Genomic DNA, 22,649 nt, shown 5'->3' on the forward strand with positions numbered 1-22,649 from the left:
TACTGTTTATACAGTACCTTTATTAGACATTTGAAAAAGTATGCAAACTGTTAAAAGTTAAAAATTGATGTCAAGGTCTTTTCCTGTACTGTGAAAAACTACAATAAAAACCACTGAAAATTAGACATTAAAGGCTGTGTGTTGAGTTATTTTGAGGGGACAACAAATTTACACCGTTATACAAGCTGTACACTCACTACTAGGGATGAGCTTCGAGTTCGAGTCGAACTCATGTTCGACTCGAACATTGGCTGTTCGCAAGTTCGCCGAACAGCGAACAATTTGGGGTGTTCGCGGCAAATTCGAATGCCGCGGAACACCCTTTAAAAGTCTATGGGAGAAATCAAAAGTGCTAATTTTAAAGGCTAATATGCAAGTTATTGTCATAAAAAGTGTTTGGGGACCTGGGTCCTGCCCCAGGGGACATGGATCAATGCAAAAAAAAGTTTTAAAAACGGCCGTTTTTTCAGGAGCAGTGATTTTAATAATGCTTAAAGTCAATCAATAAAAGTGTAATATCCCTTTAAATTTCGTACCTGGGGGGTGTCTATAGTGTGCCTGTAAAGGGGCGCATGTTTCCTGTGTTTAGAACAGTCTGACAGCAAAATGACATTTTGAAGGAAAAAACTCATTTAAAACTACCCGCGGCTATTGCATTGCCGACAATACACATAGAAGTTCATTGATAAAAACGGCATGGGAATTCCCCAAAGGGGAACCCCGAACCAAAATTAAAAAAAAAAAATGACGTGGGAGTCCCCCTAAATTCCATACCAGGCCCTTCAGGTCTGGTATGGATATTAAGGGGAACCCCGGCCAAAATTTAAAAAAAAAAATGACGTGGGGTTCCCCCTAAATTCCATACCAGACCCTTCAGGTCTGGTATGGATTTTAAGGGGAACTCCGCGCCAAAAAAAAAAAAAAAACGGCGTGGGGTCCCCCCAAGAATCCATACCAGACCCTTATCCGAGCACGCAACCTGGCAGGCCGCAGGAAAAGAGGGGGGGACGAGAGTGCGGCCCCCCCTCCCTCCTGAACCATACCAGGCCACATGCCCTCAACATTGGGAGGGTGCTTTGGGGTAGCCCCCCAAAACACCTTGTCCCCATGTTGATGAGGACAAGGGCCTCATCCCCACAACCCTGGCCGGTGGTTGTGGGGGTCTGCGGGCGGGGGGCTTATCGGAATCTGGAAGCCCCCTTTAACAAGGTGACCCCCAGATCCCGGCCCCCCCCTGTGTGAAATGGTAAGGGGGTACATAAGTACCCCTACCATTTCACGAAAAAAGTGTCAAAAATGTTAAAAATGACAAGAGACAGTTTTTGACAATTCCTTTATTTAAATGCTTCTTCTTTCTTCTATCTTCCTTCATCTTCTGGTTCTTCTGGCTCTTCTGGTTCTTCCTCCGGCGTTCTCGTCCAGCATCTCCTCTGCGGCGTCTTCTATCTTCTTCTCCTCGGGCCGCTCCACACCCATGGCATGGGGGGGAGGCTCCCGCTCTTCTCTTCTTCTTTTCTTCTCTTCTTCTCTTCTTCATTTTCTTCTCCGGGCCGCTCCGCAATCCATGCTGGCATGGAGGGAGGCTCCCGCTGTGTGACGGCGCTCCTCGTCTGACAGTTCTTAAATAACGGGGGGCGGGGCCACCCGGTGACCCCGCCCCCTCTGACGCACGGGACATGACGGGACTTCCCTGCGGCATTCCCCGTGACGTCACAGGGAAGTCCCGTCAAGTCACCGTGCGTCAGAGGGGGGGGGGGGGGTCACCGGGTGGCCCCGCCCCCCGTTATTTAAGAACTGTCAGACGAGGAGCGCCGTCACACAGCGGGAGCCTCCCTCCATGCCAGCATGGATTGCGGAGCGGCCCGGAGAAGAAAATGAAGAAGAGAAGAAAAGAAGAAGAGAAGAGCGGGAGCCTCTCCCCCATGATAATGGGTGCGGAGCGGCCCGAGGAGAAGAAGATAGAAGACGCCGCGGAGGAGATGCTGGACGAGAACGCCGGAGGAAGAACCAGAAGAGCCAGAAGAACCAGAAGATGAAGGAAGATAGAAGAAAGAAGAAGCATTTAAATAAAGGAATTGTCAAAAACTGTCTCTTGTCATTTTTAACATTTTTGACACTTTTTTCGTGAAATGGTAGGGGTACTTACGTACCCCCTTACCATTTCACACAGGGGGGGGGGCCGGGATCTGGGGGTCACCTTGTTAAAGGGGGCTTCCAGATTCCGATAAGCCCCCCGCCCGCAGACCCCCACAACCACCGGCCAGGGTTGTGGGGATGAGGCCCTTGTCCTCATCAACATGGGGACAAGGTGTTTTGGGGGGCTACCCCAAAGCACCCTCCCAATGTTGAGGGCATGTGGCCTGGTATGGTTCAGGAGGGAGGGGGGCCGCACTCTCGTCCCCCCCTTTTTTCCTGCGGCCTGCCAGGTTGCGTGCTCGGATAAGGGTCTGGTATGGATTTTTGGGGGGACCCCACGCCGTTTTTTTTTTTTTTTTTTGGCGCGGGGTTCCCCTTAAAATCCATACCAGACCTGAAGGGTCTGGTATGGAATTTAGGGGGAACCCCACGTCATTTTTTTTTTAAATTTTGGCCGGGGTTCCCCTTAATATCCATACCAGACCTGAAGGGCCTGGTATGGAATTTAGGAGGACTCCCACGTCATTTTTTTTTTTTAATTTTGGTTCGGGGTTCCCCTTTGGGGAATTCCCATGCCGTTTTTATCAATGAACTTCTATGTGTATTGTCGGCAATGCAATAGCCGCGGGTAGTTTTAAATGAGTTTTTTCCTTTAAAATGTCATTTTGCTGTCAGACTGTTCTAAACACAGGAAACATGCGCCCCTTTACAGGCATACTATAGACACCCCCCAGGTACGAAATTTAAAGGGATATTACACTTTTATTGTTTGACTTTAAGCATTATTAAAATCACTGCTCCTGAAAAAACGGCCGTTTTTAAAACTTTTTTTTGCATTGATCCATGTCCCCTGGGGCAGGACCCAGGTCCCCAAACACTTTTTATGACAATAACTTGCATATAAGCCTTTAAAATTAGCACTTTTGATTATTCATGTTCGTGTCCCATAGACTTTAACGGTGTTCGCATGTTCGAACGAACTTTTTTCCTGTTCGCATGTTCTGGTGCGAACCGAACAGGGGGGTGTTCGGCTCATCCCTACTCACTACTTTACATTGTAGCAAAGTGTCATTTCTTCACTGTTGTCACATGAAAAGATATAATATGGGGCGTGGCCGGCCGTGGAGCAAGATGGATGCCTAATCACACAGCTCCGCTCGGTCTCGGGACATTAAGCGGCTCTTAGCGTTACCTTGCAGCATCTCTCCCCTCCCTGACACACCAGAGGGGAGCCCTCATCCTCCGCGGCTTACAGGCATGTCCAAAAAGAAATACAGCAGCCTCTACAAGCCACGCCACCTCCTGGACTTCTTTTCCAAGCGGACAATGCAGGGACTCCTAGATGGCACCGGATCGGGTCTCTTGCCTCCACACAGAACACCGGCGGCTCACAGGGACTCACTGAGCAATCAGAACCGATGGACAACTTGGCACTCGACCCTGGATCACCCCAGCAATCACCCTCTGACAGAGGTAAGAGGGCAGCACTGTCCCCAGCACTTTCCCCTACTAAAGAACCTCTTCATTCAAAAGCAACACTGGGAGTCACAGGCAGACACAAGCCTTGAGGAGAATCGTTCAGATTCCCTTGCAGCCCTCCCTGCTAGTGACCAGCCAGCATCAGAGCAAACTTTAAAGCTAATGCTGCTATCTATGCAAAGGGACTTAGGTAATGAACTGCGTGCCTCTATTTCCACGCTAAAGCAAAGAGTTGATCAAGTAGAGGAGCGCACAGTGGACCTAGAGAAAGCGGTAACAGAACACACTACAGTTTATAATGAAATGGCGGATGCCTATGGTCACCACACTGAAGAAATCAGTTTCCTTCAAGCCAAAGTGGCAGATTTAGAGGATCGCTCCAGGAGGAATAACATCAAGTTCAGGGGCATACCAGAAACCGTAAAACTTCAAGATCTAATCTACCTACAACATTTATTTCTCCTGCTCTTCCCCCAACTGAGCCAATCTGATATATCCATTGACAGCGCACACAGAATTGCTAAACCAAATTGTCTACCTACGTCAAACCCACGCAATGTATTGTATTGTATTGTATTAGTTAAGCAGGCCCCAGTTTAGTAGCCTGCTTAACTCTCCTCCACCTGCTTCTCAGATGCAGCAACCACCTGCACAACCTCCGGATCTACGGCGCACTAACCTGCTCTGACTCATCACTAACTTTAACCACTAACATGCCTGCCAGTTGTAGGATGAAACCTGTTATTCCTAACAAAAGTGCAATTCTGCTTTCTTTATCTTATTTCCATGACTCAATGACTGTCTTGGACGAATGTGACACTATTTTTACCTCACACTCTTCCCCCCTGAGAAGTAAACGGTGCTTAGCACCCTCTCCTCATTCACTGCCTTCTCTCGTTTATGTTTAAATTCTGTTCTGAGCTCATGGGCGTCTGCAGGTAGGGGCAAGGGGGGGCAAGAGCCCCCCCCCCCGGAATCAGGGATCAGATTAGGAGTTCCCCACTCTGTTTTTATCTTAGCGCCGGCCCTGCTCGCACCTGTACACAGTTTAGCAGGGCCGGTGGCAGCTGGTGCGAGGAACGGGACAGTGAAGGCCTCAAGAGGTGGGCAGGATGACATCACCCGGTCTACATAGTACGAGCGAGTGGCCCAGGAGATGGAAGCCGGGGAAAGGAGAGCAGCAAGACACCAGGAACATCGGGCACAACACCTCCCAGACCCTGGAACACCTGGACTCCTTAAACCTCCTCACTTCTCCCAGGCCTGGAGGACAGAATGACTGGGATTTCAGAGAGCAAGGACGGGAATAAAATGCAAGCATCCAGGGGCCGCTCCATGTCACATCATAGATCTGATGGAAGGAACACAGCACTTCCTGTCCTCACCCAGAATGAAAATGGGTCTTGCCAGCTGCTTGCCATCATGGACATCCTACTGGCATTCAAGGTACCGTACTGAGCATTACACACACCACTGGGACATAGGGGCACTTGAGGGACTGCAGACAGGGCTAGGGGGTCCCTCTCTCTGACCCCTCATCACCCCTCTCTGTCACCCCCTCTCTCTCTCTGTCACCCCTCTGTCTTTTTCACCCCTTCTCTCTCTGTCACACTCCTCTCTCTCTGTCACCCCCCTCTGTCTCTCTGTCACCCCCTCTGTCTCTCTCTCTGTCACCCCCTCTGTCTCTTTCTGTCACCCCCTTTCTCTCTGTCACCCCCTTTCTCTCTGTCACCCCCTCTGTCTCTCTCTGTAACTCCCCACATGTATGCAGTCTCTTATAGTTTCTTGAGCCATGTATGCAGTTTCTGACAGTCTTTTGGGCCATGTATGCAGTCTCTGGTCATCTCTTGTGCCATGTCTGCAGTTTCTTACGGTCTCTTGAGCTATGTATGCAGTCTCTGACAGTCTCTTGGCCATGTATGTAGTCTCTGACAGTCTCTTGGGCCATGTCCGCAGTCTCTTATAGTCTCTTGAGCCATGTATGCAGTTTCTGAAAGTCTCTTGAGCCATGTATGCAGTCACTGACAGTCTCTTGGGCCATGTATGCAGTCTCTGACAGTCTCTTGGGCCATGTATGCAGTCTCTGGTAATCTCTTGTGCCATGTCCGCAGTCTCTGACAGTCTTTTGTGCCATGTCTGCAGTCTCTGACCGTCTCTTGTGCCATGTCTGTAGTCTCTGACCATCTCCTGTACTACATCTGCAGTCTCTGACAGTGATAATGTGATAATGACATTGTTGAAAAGGGTCATAGTATGGGTGACCTTAAAATGATGCCCCCCTGAAAAAAGTTCTGAGGACGCCCATGTCTGAGCTATACTGTTTATTACAAGTTTCAGCAAAACTACTGTGGATTGATATGATCCTGTTCTCTATTGTTATGTGATCTTAGTATTTCTATTGTCTTTTTTTTGTTTTTCATGTAAGTCTGTTACCATCACATCCATCAATGTTAAGGGCCTTAACTCTCCGTTTAAGCAAAGCTTACTTTGGAAAGAGGCCCAACTCTGACATATTATGCATACAAGAGACACACTTTTCCTCTCGCAAATTCCCTGCCTGCTCTCATAAAGAGTTCCCACACTGTTTTTTTTGCGAATTCCACTCAAAAGAAAGCAGGAGTCCTTGTAGCTGTGCGCTCCTCGGTCTCCTTCCAACGTCTTCACTCCGAGCTTGATCCTGATGGCAGATACCTAATTCTAAATGCTTCCATCAATAACTGCACTATCACCATTGCCAATATTTATGCCCCACATACTAAACAAAAATGCTTCTATAAGACTGTTATGGAGAAACGGAAACCTTTTAGGCAGGGTTCCTTAATCATATAATTTTAACCAAATAGCTGACTCCACCCTAGATTCCTCAAACCCCTCTTGCAAACGCTCTACTGCTCTCTCCTCCCTCGTGCACTCAGAAGACCTATACGACCCTTGGAGGTGCCTCCATGGTGTTGAAAGGAGGCACCTTCTATTAACACACGCAAAAAACGTACTCCTGGATAGATCTGTTTTTGATTGTTAACATACCCTCCAAGCAGTTTAGGAAACCAAAATTGGCACTATAACATGGTCTGACCACGCCCCTATCTCAATAAAACTATACCCAGCCCAACATGTCCAAAAAGGAACGACCTAGAGACTTAACTCCTCTTTCATCTCTTGTCCCCACTATCAAAAACAGATTGCATCTGAAATTGAAAACGATTTCAGTATTAATGTTGAATCTGTAAGTAACCCCGCTGTGCTCTGGAACACTCACAAAACCTGCATTAGAGGGCTTCTCATCAAAATAAGGAAAAACAACACAATGCTATGATGGATCACCTACTAGAGCAAATACGCGCTCTTGAGAGGGCCAACAAGTCTCAACCCACACCTCTCCTTATCTCTGAACTACGCTCGGTAAAACAATCCCTCAGTGATCACCTTCATAATAATTTCGATCTCCACCTCGAACAACTTTGTCTACAATTTTACTCACAAAACAAAAAACCCGGTGCATACTTGGCCAAGCAAGTAAAATGCAAATTAGCCCAAGCCAAAATTCCCTACCTCACTGATCAATGTGGTACCTGACATACAGTACTAATCCTAAAGATATCGCTAATCAATTGGGCTCTTTCTATGCTAAATTATACAACCTCACGTCCTCTACTACCACGTCACCTCCCTCACATGCTGATATTGAAACTTTCCTGAACAAGTTACAGCTACCCTCACTCTCCCAAGAACAGATACAGGCTCTCTCATCCCCTTTACTCCATCAGAAATTATTAAAGCTACGGCCTCATTACCACTACACAAAGCCCCAGGACCTGATGGATTTAATAACGAATACTACAAAACATTCTCCAACAGGGGGGCGTGGCTATCCAGCGGAGACGATGGTCGCATGCTAACCTAGCTCCACAGTATCCTGGGCTTAGACGGGGGAAAACAATGACCCAGAGCCTCGTTTCACAGCACCATACACCGGACCCACAGTGGACTCACTCCCGGATGCCTTCCCGCAAAAGAAAGGAACCCACGAGACCAGGGAAGATGACAGACTTTCTAATACAGCCGCGCCATCTCCCTGTCCAAGATGGCGCCGGCAGACATGTAGGAGAGACACGCGGCCTCAGCACACAGAGTGGACAGAATGGGAGGCAAGGTTCCAGCCACACATACGGCAACAAATCACAGGGACAAGGTCAGTACCCACCACCTCCATCTGCATCATCTAGCCCTGCTAAAAGCAAGTTGAAAATGTCCTCAGCCTCTGCAGATACAGCAGACATCAGTGGATTTGAATCCTCCCTAGACGATACCAGGGAACTACAGGAATCCGTTATAGATTTCCCCACACAAAACCAGCTGGTCTTGGACACGACGCTCAAAGACATGTTGGTGTCACTGCATTCTACCTTACATGCTGACATGTTAGCAATCACACAGCAATTCAAATCAGAGGTGGCAGCAGTAGACTGAATCAAAGATGGGTGAGTTTGCGTCCACCTTCAATGACCTGGTAGACACCCATAACGACAAGGATGATGAACTTACCACCATTAAAACAAAACTGGCTGATTTAGAGGACAGATCGAGGCATAACAATGTCAAAATTCGGGGGATCCCCGAATCGGTCAAGCCTCCAGATCTGAAAGACTTCTAGACTGAAGGAGATGCCTTTTACTTTGATATAAACCACCTGAAGCAGTGATACTCTCTCTCTATTGAGAAACTATGAACTTGAAAAAAAGGGTGGATCTCCACTTTAAACATTTCTTTAGAATTACCAAACTCATTATATACCCCTGGAGTAAAAATCTAATAACACGTTATTATTTCTGGTATTAAGGGTTGAACATGCACTACAGACACAAATTTAGCCATTGTGATATAGAACGTCTTCAGAAATAAAACCAAGTTTCATAAACAAACAAAAATATTGCATTTTGAAAAACAGAAGTGCAACTTTAAAATATAAAAAAAAAAAAAAAAACAATAAACTGTAAACTCTATTGACTGTAATACCATTGCACATATTATTGAAATATATTAACAACATTAAATACTGAGAAAAAATAAGAAAAGCCTTTTTCTTAATTTATTTTCCTTTCATCAGCGTAGTAGATGCCCCCTACTTATTCTTATGTGGTAGTGCAACAGTGCAAAACATGTTTAAATTTTAAATGTGCTATTATTACAGGCTGGGGATGGAATTGTGTTGTTGATTTAGAAAAGGCCAGCAGAGGGTGCCAAAGAGATAGCGCTAATGAGTGTAATGTGTGGCACTGCATAAGACAAGCATGTCCAAAGTCCAGCCCGCGGGCCAATTGCGGCCAGTGTTCCGGTTTCATATGGCCCCACAGGTAATTTGTATATGTGTGTGTGTGTGTATATATATATATATATATATATATATATATATATATATATATATATATATATTATATATATATATAATCTCTTTTGTGGCCCCCAACATATCCCCAAGCACCGTGTGGCACTCAGGGATTCGTTGGGGGGGCCACAAAAGATATATACCATATTTATTATTCCTGGGAGGGGACGGGACGAGTGCCATCAGATTACATACAGGAGAATCTCCTGTTTACTCTGTGGCGTCTGTAATAGGAAGTCCCGTCTCCTGGGCTGACATTGGAGGACTGTTCAGTATATCATAGGAGGCAGAACTTTGTATTAAAGAGGCCGCCGAGTAAACAGGAGATTCTCTATGTAATCTGTTGGCGCTCGTCCCGCCCCCCTCCCTGTCCCCTCTGAGGCTGCAGATAGGCATGGATCAGGCTGCACTGATGGCAATGGTGAGGCTGCATTCCAGGCAATGGTGAGGCTGCATTCATGGCAATGTCGAGGCTGCAGATGGGCACTGATTAGGCTGCATTGATGGGCACTGACCCTTATTTTGCTTCACTGCATTTAAAATGACATTTTTTTCCTGAAACTTCCCTCTTAAAGTGAAGGTACGTGTTACACGCCGATAAATACGGTATATCAAAATAACACGCCCAAGCTCATCCTTAGACTCTTCACCACACACAGCCACAAAGGCGAGAGAATTCTTGTTGGGCAGTGTATTAGTTAATTTGCATTTAATTTTAATGGTTCAAAGAATTCCAAGCAAAATGGTCGGCCCTCACGCATGTTCACTTCATCAAATCTGGCCCTCTTTGAAAAAAGTTTGGACACCCCTGGCATAAGAAAAGGAAATAATTGATGGGAGCCTGCTCCTCTCACCCAACACAGCTTGCCCATAGGGGGTTGGAGCTTTTACAGACAGGCGGAGCTCCAAGGAAAACAGAAGTTTAGGTGGGTAAATGTCCCTCCCTCACACTTTTGTTCTGTTTTCATTCATTGACAAAAAAATTGATTTTCATCATAGTTTTCATCAATTGACTTAATTCAAAAAATGTTTTCGTTTTGTTTTCGGCACTCAAAACATGCAGCTGATGAAAACTATGATGAAAATGTTTTCGGTAACAAAATTAACATTGGTGATAACCATCACTCATATATTTATATATATATATATATATATATATATATATATATATATATATATATATATATATATATATATATATATATATATAATATATATATATACTGTGAATGGAGCTGAGCCGAGTACACTCGGCTATGTATCTCGGTGGCTCGATCCTCCGCTCACAATCAGCGGGGGATCTGCGGGGGATCGGCTTATAACACACACCCACGATTTTCACCTCATTTTAAGGGGAAAAAAGTGTGTGTTATACACTGATAAATACGATATATATATATATATATATATATATATATATACACTTTTTTTTTTTTTTGCATATATTTTTGCATATATTTTTTTTAATTTCTCTCTCACTTGCTCATGTTTTGTCTTTCCAGGCATTAAGAGACAGAACTGCACATACAATTCAGGTAAGAACGCCCTTTCTTTGGAATTAGAAATAGGCTTTGCCCATCGTGTATCACACCTGAGGTTGCTGGCGGGAATGTGAAACACAATTTTGTGATTTGGAGAATAGAAGATATGCGTGGCACCCATCCCTGGGACGGCAGAAGTGGGAGATCCTTGTTTCTTTTTTGCTCAGCAAAGTATGGTTCCTTCCATCATCTCTAATGTCTTTAACATACAAGTCAGCAAGAGAAACCATTGCATCCAGTAAAAGGAGCAGGTAGCCACACACCTGGAGATGTGGAATACCTGCAGTGCAGTAATGTGGTGGTACTTCAACACACAGGCTGCTGGAAAGGTTAGAATAGGTCAGATTAGTACCTCTGGTCCCTCAGATTAGGCGACCCGTCAGATTTCGTAATGGAAGTGACATTCCATCACGGCCATCTTGGTACACCTCGCACTCATCCACATTAAGCCTACATTCTGAAGTCGCCAAGCAGACATCTTTTTACATCCACCCAAGTCTTGTATTTCACACTTATTTTTACCACTAAACTGAGCTTATATAGTGAAATGCAGTATTTAGAAGCAGGGCCGTCTTAATGAGAGGGCACACTTGGGCACTGCCCAGGGGACCCAGCTGCATGGGGGCCCCTGTACTTTCTCCAAAGAAGCTGCTCCTTGAGCCCACGCTGCCTGGAAATTGGGGGCTCCATGATGGCACTCAGAGTGATGGATACACAGGGGATGCGGGCTGGCAGCGGTGCGCCGTGCTGTGCAGAACGATACCTATTTCACATCCAGCAGGGAGGGACAGGGTTGGAGCGCCAGTGATGCTTTGACCCTGCCCCATGCAGCTTGAATGCTCGGGACTCAGAGACCGTGGGTTAGGAGCTGGAGTGGGAGCTGCTGAGTTGGCAGCACTGAGAGCCCGCCTGCAGAAGTGGCACTGTGGATGGTGTCATGGTGAGCCCAGCTGTCCAGCACTGTTTGCACCAAAGGGCTTGGAATGCCGGAGGGATGCTTCCTCCTCCACCCCTCCTTCTGCCTGCATGACTTGATTGGTATATTGATTGAGTCACAGTGCTGGAGGTGGGCACATAGCCAAAAGTTCACATGCACTGTATCTCCACTGGAAAGGGGGGTACTACATGGATGGAATAATGGTGCTGGGGGATATCAAGGGTGTATGGGGGAGTTGGGAGTGCTGGATGTATATAAGATGTAGAGGGGGTTACAATGTTGGGGGTATCTGAGGCCCTGTCAGGCTGGATGGTGCCTCATGATTTCTATTGGTGGCCGTGTCTATACTTGCTACAACTGTCCTGAGCATCATTCTAGCAAATATATTATATGTAGAGGACAGCTTTGTTACTTTATGTATGTAGTATTTTCCTACTGTTTTTTGCTGTACAGAATGATTGTTCATGTAGTTAAAGCGGAGCTCCACCCAAAAGGGGAAGCTCCGCTTGTCTGCCTCCTATCTACTTGATGTCTGTTTACCTGCGCTATCTCCATTGTAGGGGCCCCAGTGCATTACTTTGCCCAGGGGCCCATGATGCAATTAAGATGGCCCTGCTTAGAAGTCTGTGACACTGTTTTGATGTTGAATTTTAAAAGCAGTTGCTGATCTCACACGTTTGCTAATCTGACAGAAGACCGCTGCTTTTAAAATTTTTCTTGTGAAATGCAAGATTTCGGTGGGTGTAAAAAGATGTCCGCTTGCCGACTTCAGACTGTAGGCTTACTGTGGACGAGTGTGGGGTGTACCAAGATGGCCGTGACGGAATGAAAAAAAAAAGAAAGACTGCATTTTTCTTTGTTTCTGCTATACAATTTTGCAAATAAATAATCTTTCTTCATAAATTTAGGCCAAATGTATTCTGCTCCATTTCTTTGGTGACAATAACCCAAATCAGTGGATATTATTTAGTCTGTAAGAAAGTTATAGAGTCCACAAACTATGGGATATATTTGAAAATTGATCAGCCCTGATGGCTTATCTTTTCTTGAGGCCCAAAAATGTCAGGACAGTGCAAAATATTTCCTAAAATGCCCCTTTTTGGAATGTAGACAGTCAAAGGTCTTTTTAATAAGAAGCTTGGTGAGTTTTAATTTTTGGGGAAATTAAGAAATTACTTTTTTTTTTTTTTTTTTACTTACTGTCACCAGTGCAGTACTCTACAGCGTCATCATATAACAATGAAAAAAAAAACGAAAAACATTTAAAAACAAAAATTAAAAAACAATGTGCGGTCGTGCGACGTGGCTCCCAAACAAAACTGATGTCCTTTTTTTCCCACAAATAGAGCTTTCTTTTGGTGGTATTTGATCACCCCTGCGCTTTTTATTTTTTGCGCTATAAACAAAAAAAGAGCGACAATTTTGAAAAAAACGCATTATTTTTTACTTTTTGCTATAATAAATATCCCCCAAAAATATATATATTTTTTTTCCTCAGTTTAGGCCAATACGTATTCTTCTACATATTTTTGGTAAAAAAAAAAAATCGCAATAAGTGATTATTCATTGGTTTGCACAAAAGTTATAGCGTTTACAAAATAGGGGATAGTTTTATGGCATTTTTAATTTATTTTTTTTTAAATAGCGGTGATCAGCGATTTTTATTGTGACTGCAACATTATGGCGACACATCGGACATTTTTGACACGTTTTTGGAACCATTGTCATTTATACAGCAATCATTGCTATACAAATGCACTGATTCCTGTGTAAATAACACTGGCAGTGAAGGGGTAAAACCACTAGGTGGCAGTGTAGGGGTTAAGTGTGTCCTAGGGGCGTGTTTCTAACTGTGAGGGGCATGGCTGTGTGTGACATGTCACTGATCTCTGCTCCCATCACAGGGAGCAGAGATCAGTGACACTGTCACTAGGCAGAATGGGGAGATGCTTGTTTACATTAGCATCTCCCCGTTCTTCCTCCCCTTGAGGCGATCGCGGGTATCCCCGCAGCGATCGGGTCCGCGGGACCCGCAACCCGACTCACGGAGCTTGCTGTCGGCGCGCGCCCGCTGGCCGCCTCTTAAAGGGGAACGTATAGGTACGTAATTCTACGTGATTCTGCCTGCACGAGCCCTTCTGCCGCAGTATATCTGCGTGAGGCGGTCGGCAAGCGGTTAAGGAAAATACTTTTAAATGCCCATCAATGCAGCATCATCAGTGTACATCTGCATCCTTGTCAAGTGTCAGTGTAGCCTTGTCATTGCAGTCTTCCAGTTTAAAAATTGCGCCGCCGAGATACAGAGCTGGATGTCCTTTGTATCTCAGCGGCTCTCGGGTCCTCTCGGTGGCTCTCGGGTCATCTCGCAGTCCTGAGCGGAGCAGAGTGTACTCGGCTCGGCTCCGCTCACAGTCACGCCCAGTCCCTGTCATGTCCATTGTAGGGCTGGACTGGGCGTGACTGTGAACGGACCCGAGCCGAGTACACTCGGCTATGTATCTCGGCGGCTCGATCCTCCGATGTTATGATGTTATGCCCAATAAATAGATCCATAAAATGTCATGCTTTAAAATTGCGCCCGCCCGTGGAATGGCGGCAAACTACGGCACAGAAAATTCTCCATAGGTGACGCTTTAAATGCCTTTATAGCTTAGAGGTACACAGGAGGTCTGGTGAATCAAAATTTAGGTCTGGTTCACACCTATGAATTTTTTTAGCGTGATTTCAGTTTTGCAGAAACACACTACAGGGGGGGGAGTGGGAGGAACGACGTCAGGTCCCCTCTCTCTCTCTCTCTCTGTTCTGTGCAGCCATCTCCACCAATCGAGATGGCAGAACCTGGGAAAGGGGGTGGGGGTTGGAACCCCCCTTCCGCCACCCCCCTGCCGCCACCCGAATCACTTCTGCATTAGAGGGAATCGCCAAGTTAAAATTTTCATACCTGGATGATGCCAGTAGGTGACCACTGCAAATCGATGATGTTGGTTAACAGACTCCTGCACTATAAACACTATACACTATTGTACATTACACATTTCTGACCAAAGTGTTCATTGTCTCCACAGTTTCTGGTTGCTAATCAGTCCCTGACTATTTTAAGGAAGGTCTTCTTTAAGGTAGGCTCAGACAAAGAGTTAGCTTTCTGTTTATTTTCAGTGCACATAAAGTCATATGCAATGGTAGCATTTCATTATTAAAAACAATAATGCTGATGTGTGTGCATATCTGTGAGACTATTTCTTGTGGCACAGCAATCAAAGCCTCTCTTCGTTCACAAAGGTTGGATTCAATAAGCCGCGCTCTTTAAAGCCCATTCACTGTTCAACGCAGTTTCGGCCAACACCCAATGTTCGCTGTGCGCGTAACATTACTGCTCCAGTTCGGGTGCCCAAAAGGTGGCCCCAGGTCTTGTAAAGTTCTAGTAACACCCCTGTATTATACCCGGGCCATACAAAATGACCACCAATCCCATAAAGGCTGATTTTAACCACTTGCCTACCGGGCACTCTCACCCCCTTCCTGCCCAGGCCAATTTTCAGCTTTCGGCGCTTTGACACTTTGAATGACAATTGCGTGGTCATACAGCGCTGCACCCATATGACATTTTTATAATTTTTTTGAGACAGATAGAACTTTCTTTTGGTGGTAATTAATCAGCACTGTTTTTTTTTTTTTTTTGCTAAACAAACAAAAACAAACCGAAAATAGAAAAAAAAAACAAAACAAAAACATTTTTTATTAGTTTCTGTTATAAAATTTAGTAAATAAGTAATTTTTCTCTTTAACTGATGTGCGCTATGAGTTGGCACTGACAGGCACTGATGAGTTGGCACTGATGGGCACTGATGAACTGGCACTGACAGGCACTGATGAGTTGGCACTGATGGGCACTGATGAAGAGGCACTGATATGCAACACTGATGGGCACTGATATGCAGCACTTATGGACACTGAGCCTTGGGTTCACACTGTAGCAATGCAAGGACCAGCGCAATTACAGCGCCGGTTTCCGCATCGCATCTCTCCCGCAGGCGGTTCACATTGCCCTCTGCGAACCGATACGGGTGTTAATACAATGGTAATGACAACCCCAGATCAGTTCACAGATCGCAGTGCGAACTGTGAACCCGCACAGGAATCAGATCGAATGGGTGAGAACACCCATGGGATTCCAGTGCGGGATAAAAAAAGTCCCTGCACTATTTTCCTGCTAATCCAATGCAAGTTCAACAATACAACTGTGATCGGCACTGCAGTGCAGGTGCGAATCACATGCGATGTCTGTGTTCGCACACATGTGAACCCAGGCTGATAGTAGGCACTGATTGTCAACACTGGTGGGCACTGTTGGGGCTGCACTGATCACCAGGACACTGATGATCAGTGCCCTGATTGTCAGTGCAGATGTCCCCGCTGAGGAATGCTTCTTACTGGCTCTCTTCTCCTCACACACTGTCAGTGTGAGGTAGGGATGCCACTTTTTCTTTAAGCCAAACTCGAACACTTTAGCATCTTTTTAAAAAAAATGTTTTAGTATATACACTATAGGATAACAGACCTGGGACACCTTTGGGCGCTCCAAAGAGAATAATAATGCAGCATAGTGCCCCCTCGCCCTCCTGTCAGGTCCTGTTCTTGTCTAAATAATGTGTCCGAGTTTCAGGGGGACTGAAACCCGGACACATGATTCAAAACCTGGACAGTCTGGGTGAATCCTGGACAGGTGGCAACCCTAGTGTGAGGAGAGGAATGCCGATAACTGGCATTTGCCCGTTTACCCTGTGATCAAGTGTGATTGGACACAGGTGATCACATGGTAAAGAGCCTACGTCATAGGCTCTTTACCATGATCTGTGATGCAGATGGCGCACCGCCGATCGCCGCACTGCCCCTATCTGTGTAGATTTCCATTTTCCTGTTTTTTTATTTTGTTATACATTTTGTCTTTCAGCCCCAGCAACACTAAAGAACAGAAATGAAATCACAGCGCCCCTGCTGGTCGGGTTTAGCATTGCCCTCACATCATTTGGCCTGATTAACTGAAGCTACACTTTGGAATTTGGAGTTGAAATGCAGTGCGGATGAAGAAATTGATTTGGACTGAATAAACATATAATGCAAATGAATGATGACTGTTTTGAGGACAGATTTGCTACATTCTATTCCCAGGACTGTCACTATGCATGCTGTACAGCCCCTCCATGGCCATGAAGTCTAATAGCTACTGTATTTATACAGCAACACTTGGCTGTCATTTTGACAGTTGGGAATTGCTGGCAATTGTAAGAAAGGGGGAGGGACAGCATGCAGAAGGACAGGACGTACTACACACGCCCTGTGTACCTCCATGAGATTCTCTGGATGAGTGTAGCACATCCACATCTACAACTGGTGAAAAGTACATTCTATGATTTTTCAGCAAATACATAAGTGGTGTGATGGATAACATTTTGTTAGCTATTGGATTTCAGCTTTAATTATAGTTATAATGTTGCTGCAGAGATGGAAATATGGGTAATCAATATAAAGGTACATTTTCTTTTAAGTGATTTTAGCAGCTTTTCTTAATGAAAACAATTCTGTGATTTAATTAATTTTTAATGCAATGTGAACCATGACTGGATGACATTTAGTTTGCTCCTTCTTGTATCATAAGCAATTGCATTTATTTTTAAAATAAAAACCTGTTTCCACCTCAAGTTCATCCACTGTTACATCTTAGTACTGCTGATCTGCTCCAGCCTCTTTGCAGCCATGTCCTCTCTACATGTGCTCTAGTGATTGTTGCCTGGAATTTCTAAGAGCAGTTATTGCCAAATACTCAACATGCCTCTCAGCAAATAGCTTGGGGTGTCTACTTTCCAAAATGGGGTGATTTGAGGGGGGGGTTGTGCTGTCTGATCAATTCATGGCCTCCGAGACTGTGATAGGTAGTGAGGAGCGAAATCAAAGATTTACACCCTTAGAAAGCCTGAAGGCGGTGATTGGTTTTCGGGGTCCCGTACACGGCTAGGCTCCCAAAAAGTCTCACACATGTGGTATCCCCGTACTCAGGAGAAGCAGCAGAATGTATTTTGGGGTGTAATTTCACATATGCCCATGGCATGTTTGAGCAATATATCATTTAGTGACAACTTTCTGTAATTTTTTTTGTCATTTTTCAATCACTTGTGACAGTTTACTGTCCTTCAGACATTGGGGGGGTGGACTTTGGCCAGTGTCAGTAGAAAATGCCCTGGGAGTAAACAATGCCCCATCATTGTTATCACTGGGAGAAATAGTGCCCCATCATTGGTGTCAGTGGGAGGAATAGTGCCCTATCATTGGTATCAGTGGGAAGAATAGTGTCCCATCATTGGTATCAGTGGGAAGAATAGTGCCCCATCATTGGTATCAGTGGGAGGAATAGTGCTTCATCATTAGCATTAGTGGAGCAATAGTGCCCCATTGTTGGTGTCAGTGGGGGAAATAGTGCCTTGTATCAGTGGCAGGAATAGTTCCTTAAGGGTCAGACAGGTGCAAGCAAAGGGCCGCATCCGGCCCCAGGGCCACAGTTTGGAGACCACTGCTATAGTTCATAGCTTGATGGCACTGGGACTGCGTGAAGGTAAAGGATACAGTACCTGTAGTCTTGAGGCAGATCAGGCTGGAGCTGTAGTGCTGCAGAAGCGAGTTCTTATGAATGTCCAAAGGCTGGTAGTGGTCAGGACAGGCAGTAGTTGGTAGCGTTATTCCAAGACAAGCTGAGGTCAGGGCAGTTGTAGGAAGGTGCGGTCTACTTTCTCTACTGCAGGTTGCACTCAACCGCAGTGGCTTTGAAGAGGGAGAGGAAGTCAAAAGGAAAATGGTTCCTCTATGGTTTCCTGGATCACTGAGGAAGCTATCCGATTGGATGCTGCCTTCCCATGTGACTCTGGTGGCAATCTTGGGTCAGGCAGAGTCTATTTAAGACCATGACTCTGAGACTTGACGTGCATTTCGTGCGTAGGTAGTGTGGACACAGGTAACCCGTCTGTCAGGGACAGTGATTAGATGTGGGGAGAGATTCCAGATGAGTAGGGAATAGATAGGGACAAGCCAACCTTCCTGGAGGCATCCCCATTTGTGCACAAACCAGCCAGGTGACATCCCACCCCTCAGATGCTGTAGGCATATCCAAGACCTGCCCTGCTACACATCACTGTTGCATTCTGTAAGTGTTCCCGGTCAGGTGCTTTCCCGCCAGAGGGGGCCTACACTCTGGTGATTGGTACGGAGGCATGGAGCTCCCAGTACATATTTCATGAAGGGACACTACCTCCATTAACTGAAGCTGTCCTCTGGTAACACATCTGGTTAATACCAAGGCTGTATAATTTTGCATTGCATTTAGGTATATCATTGCCAACGACCTATTTGTCTGTTTCTTCAACAAAATTGCTCAAGACTTATATAAAGGATATTGCATTATACACTTTGTGCAAGGCACCTAAGAGGGGCCCCACCTTCAAGCCTGTGGTTGCCATTGTGGTGGAGTTATCTGTTTCTAGTGTTGATGGCTGTGTTGAAGTGGCGGAAAAGTTTTATCTGGGTGAGGAAATGTCCCAATGGCAGCCACTGATACTACTTACAGAACGTCTTGGTCTTTTTATGGAGGAGGGAAGATGCAGACTGAGGAGAATCAGGATGTTTTGTGGTGATCTTATAGTGCAAGTAGCAACATCAAAGCAAAAATGTATTGCTTCTAGGAGATCATAGAATTCAATGTATCGGCTCCATGAGAATGGCAGATTCTGCGTACCATTTTTTAGATGTATGCCACGCTCAGGGGCATTTAAATGACTTTTTTTCCTTTAAAAATGACATTTAGTGCAGGGACTGTTCTAAGCACGGGAAACACGCGCAACTTTACAGGCATACTATAGACACCCCCCAGGTACGATATTTAAAGGAATATTTCACTTTTTTTTTTTTACTTTAACCACTTGCCGACCGCCGCACGACTATATACGTCGACAGAGCGGCACGGGCAGGCAAAAGACGTGTATGTACGTCCTTGCCTGCCCGCGGGTGGGGGGTCCGATCGGACCCCCCCCCCGGTGCCTGCGGCGGTCGGCAAATCTCCCCCGGCGATCGGAGGTGAGGGGGAGGCCATCCATTCGTGGCCCCCCCCTCGCGATCGCTCTCAGCCAATAGGATCATTTCCCTGCCTCTGTATTGTACACAGAGGCAGAGGAAATGATGTCATCTCTCCTCGGCTCGGTATTTTCCGTTCCGGGCCGAGGAGAGAAGACTGCAATGTAAGTGCACCAACACACTACACACAGTAGAACATGCCAGGCACACTAAACACCCCGATCCCCCCCCCGATCGCCCCCCGATCCCCCCCCAATCACCCCCCCCCCCGTCACAAACTGACACCAAGCAGGTTTTTTTTTTTTTTTTTTTCTGATTACTGTATTGGTGTCAGTTTGTGACAGTTACAGTGTCAGGGCAGTGAGTGTTAGGCCCCCTGTAGGTCTAGGGTACCCCCCTAACCCCCCCTAATAAAGTTTTAACCCCTTGATCACCCCCTGTCACCAGTGTCGCTAAGCGATCATTTTTCTGATCGCTGTATTAGTGTCGCTGGTGATGCTAGTTAGGGACGTAAATATTTAGGTTCGCCGTCAGAGTTTTATAGCGACAGGGACCCCCATATACTATCTAATAAATGTTTTAACCCCTTGATTGCCCCCTAGTTAACCCTTTCACCACTGATCACTGTATAACCGTTACGGGTGACGCTGGTTAGTTTGTTTATTTTTTATAGTGTCAGGGCACCCGCCGTTTATTACCGAATAAAGATTTAGCCCCCTGATCGCCCGGCGGTGATATGCGTCGCCCCAGGCAGCGTCAGATAAGCGCCAGTACCGCTAACACCCACGCACGCAGCATACGCCTCCCTTAGTGGTATAGTATCTGAACGGATCAATATCTGATCCGATCAGATCTATACTAGCGCCCCCAGCAGTTTAGGGTTCCCAAAAACACAGTGTTAGCGGGATCAGCCCAGATACCTGCTAGCACCTGCGTTTTGCCCCTCCGCCCAGCTCGGCCCAGCCCACCCAAGTGCAGTATCGATCGATCACTGTCACTTACAAAACACTAAACGCATAACTGCAGCGTTCGCAGAGTCAGGCCTGATCCCTGCGATCGCTAACAGTTTTTTTGGTAGCATTTTGGTGAAATGGCAAGCACCAGCCCCAGGCAGCGTCAGGTTAGTGCCAGTACCGCTAACACCCACGCACCGTACACCTCCCTTAGTGGTATAGTATCTGAACGCATCAATATCTGATCCGATCAGATCTATACTAGCGTCCCCAGCAGTTTAGGGTTCCCAAAAACGCAGTGTTAGCGGGATCAACCCAGATACCTGCTAGCAACTGCGTTTTACCCCTCCGCCCGGCCCAGCCCAGCCCACCCAAGTGCAGTATCGATCGATCACTGTCACTTACAAAACACTAAACGCATAACTGCAGCGTTCGCAGAGTCAGGCCTGATCCCTGCGATCGCTAACAATTATTTTTGTAGCGTTTTGGTGAACTGGCAAGCACCAGCCCCAGGCAGCGTCAGGTTAGTGCCAGTAGCGCTAACACCCACGCACGCACTGTACACCTCCCTTAGTGGTATAGTATCTGAACTGATCAATATCTGATCCGATCAGATCTATACTGGCGTCCCCAGCAGTTTAGGGTTCCCAAAAACGCAGTGTTAGCGGGATCAGCCCAGATACCTGCTAGCACCTGCGTTTTGCCCCTCCGCCCGGCCCAGCCCAGCCCTCCCAAGTGCAGTATCGATCGATCACTGTCACTTACAAAACACTAAATGCATAACTGCAGCGTTCGCAGAGTCAGGCCTGATCCTTGCGATCGTTAACAGTTTTTTTGGTAGCGTTTTGGTGAACTGGCAAGCGCCAGCGGCCTAGTACACCCCGGTCGTAGTCAAACCAGCACTGCAGTAACACTTGGTGACGTGGCGAGTCCCATAAGTGCAGTTCAAGCTGGTGAGGTGGCAAGCACAAATAGTGTCCCGCTGCCACCAAGAAGACAAACACAGGCCCGTCATGCCCATAGTGCCCTTCCTGCTGCATTCGCCAATCCTAATTGGGAACCCACCACTTCTGCAGCGCCCGTACTTCCCCCATTCACATCCCCAACCAAATGCAGTCGGCTGCATGAGAGGCATTTTTATGTCCTCCCGAGTACCCCTACCCAACGAACCCCCCCAAAAAAGATGTTGTGTCTGCAGCAAGCGCGGATATAGGCGTGACACCCACTATTATTGTCCCTCCTGTCCTGACAATCCTGGTCTTTGCATTGGTGAATGTTTTGAACGCTACCATTCACTAGCTGAGTATTAGCGTAGGGTACAGCATTCCACAGACTAGGCACACTTTCACAGGGTCTCCCAAGATGCCATTGCATTTTGAGAGACCCGAACCTGGAACCGGTTACAGTTATAAAAGTTACAGTTACAAAAAAAGTGTAAAAAAAAACACAAACAAAAATATAAAATAAAAAATAATAGTTGTCGTTTTATTGTTCTCTCTCTATTCTCTCTTTCTCTATTCTCTCTATTGTTCTGCTCTTTTTTACTGTATTCTATTCTGCAATGTTTTATTGTTATTATGTTTTATCATGTTTGCTTTTCAGGTCTGCAATTTTTTATACTTTACCGTTTACTGTGCTTTATTGTTAACCATATTTTTGTCTTCAGGTACAGCATTCACGACTTTGAGTGGTTATACCAGAATGATGCTTGCAGGTTTAGGTATCATCTTGGTATCATTCTTTTCAGCCAGCGGTCGGCTTTCATGTAGAAGCAATCCTAGCGGCTAATTAGCCTCGAGACTGCTTTTACAAGCAGTGGGAGAGAATGCCCCCCCCCCCCACCGTCTTCCGTGTTTTTCTCTGGCTCTCCTGTCTCAACAGGGAACCTGAGAATGCAGCCGGTGATTCAGCCAGCTGACCATAGAGCTGATCAGAGACCAGAGTGGCTCCAAACATCTCTATGGCCTAAGAAACCGGAAGCTACGAGCATTTTATGACTTAGATTTCGCCGGATGTAAATAGCGCCATTGGGAAATTGGGAAAGCATTTTATCATACCTATCTTGGTGTGGTCAGATGCTTTGAGGGCAGAGGAGAAATCTA

At 46.1% G+C, this 22,649-nt stretch overlaps 1 protein-coding gene across 5 annotated transcripts in view; it reads left to right on the forward strand.

Annotated features, from left to right (window-relative positions):
* The window catches only part of LOC141126752 (ecto-ADP-ribosyltransferase 5-like), a 102,565-nt gene extending 85,387 nt beyond the window's left edge, over positions 1-17,178 (forward strand). For 4 of the 5 annotated variants that reach the window (XM_073612722.1, XM_073612721.1, XM_073612726.1 and 1 more), the window contains 2 exons: positions 10,504-10,536; positions 16,431-17,178. In XM_073612722.1, the coding sequence (XP_073468823.1) occupies positions 10,504-10,536; positions 16,431-16,522 (125 nt within the window). In that variant the 3' untranslated portion in view covers positions 16,523-17,178. Of the gene's footprint in view, positions 1-10,503; positions 10,537-14,544; positions 14,596-16,430 lie in introns of all 5 variants that reach the window. The other variant, XM_073612725.1, reaches the window with a different exon arrangement.
* Positions 17,179-22,649: the final 5,471 nt, after the last annotated feature.

This window comes from Aquarana catesbeiana, linkage group LG02 (assembly GCF_042186555.1).
Source record: "Aquarana catesbeiana isolate 2022-GZ linkage group LG02, ASM4218655v1, whole genome shotgun sequence".
Taxonomy (NCBI): domain Eukaryota; kingdom Metazoa; phylum Chordata; class Amphibia; order Anura; family Ranidae; genus Aquarana; species Aquarana catesbeiana.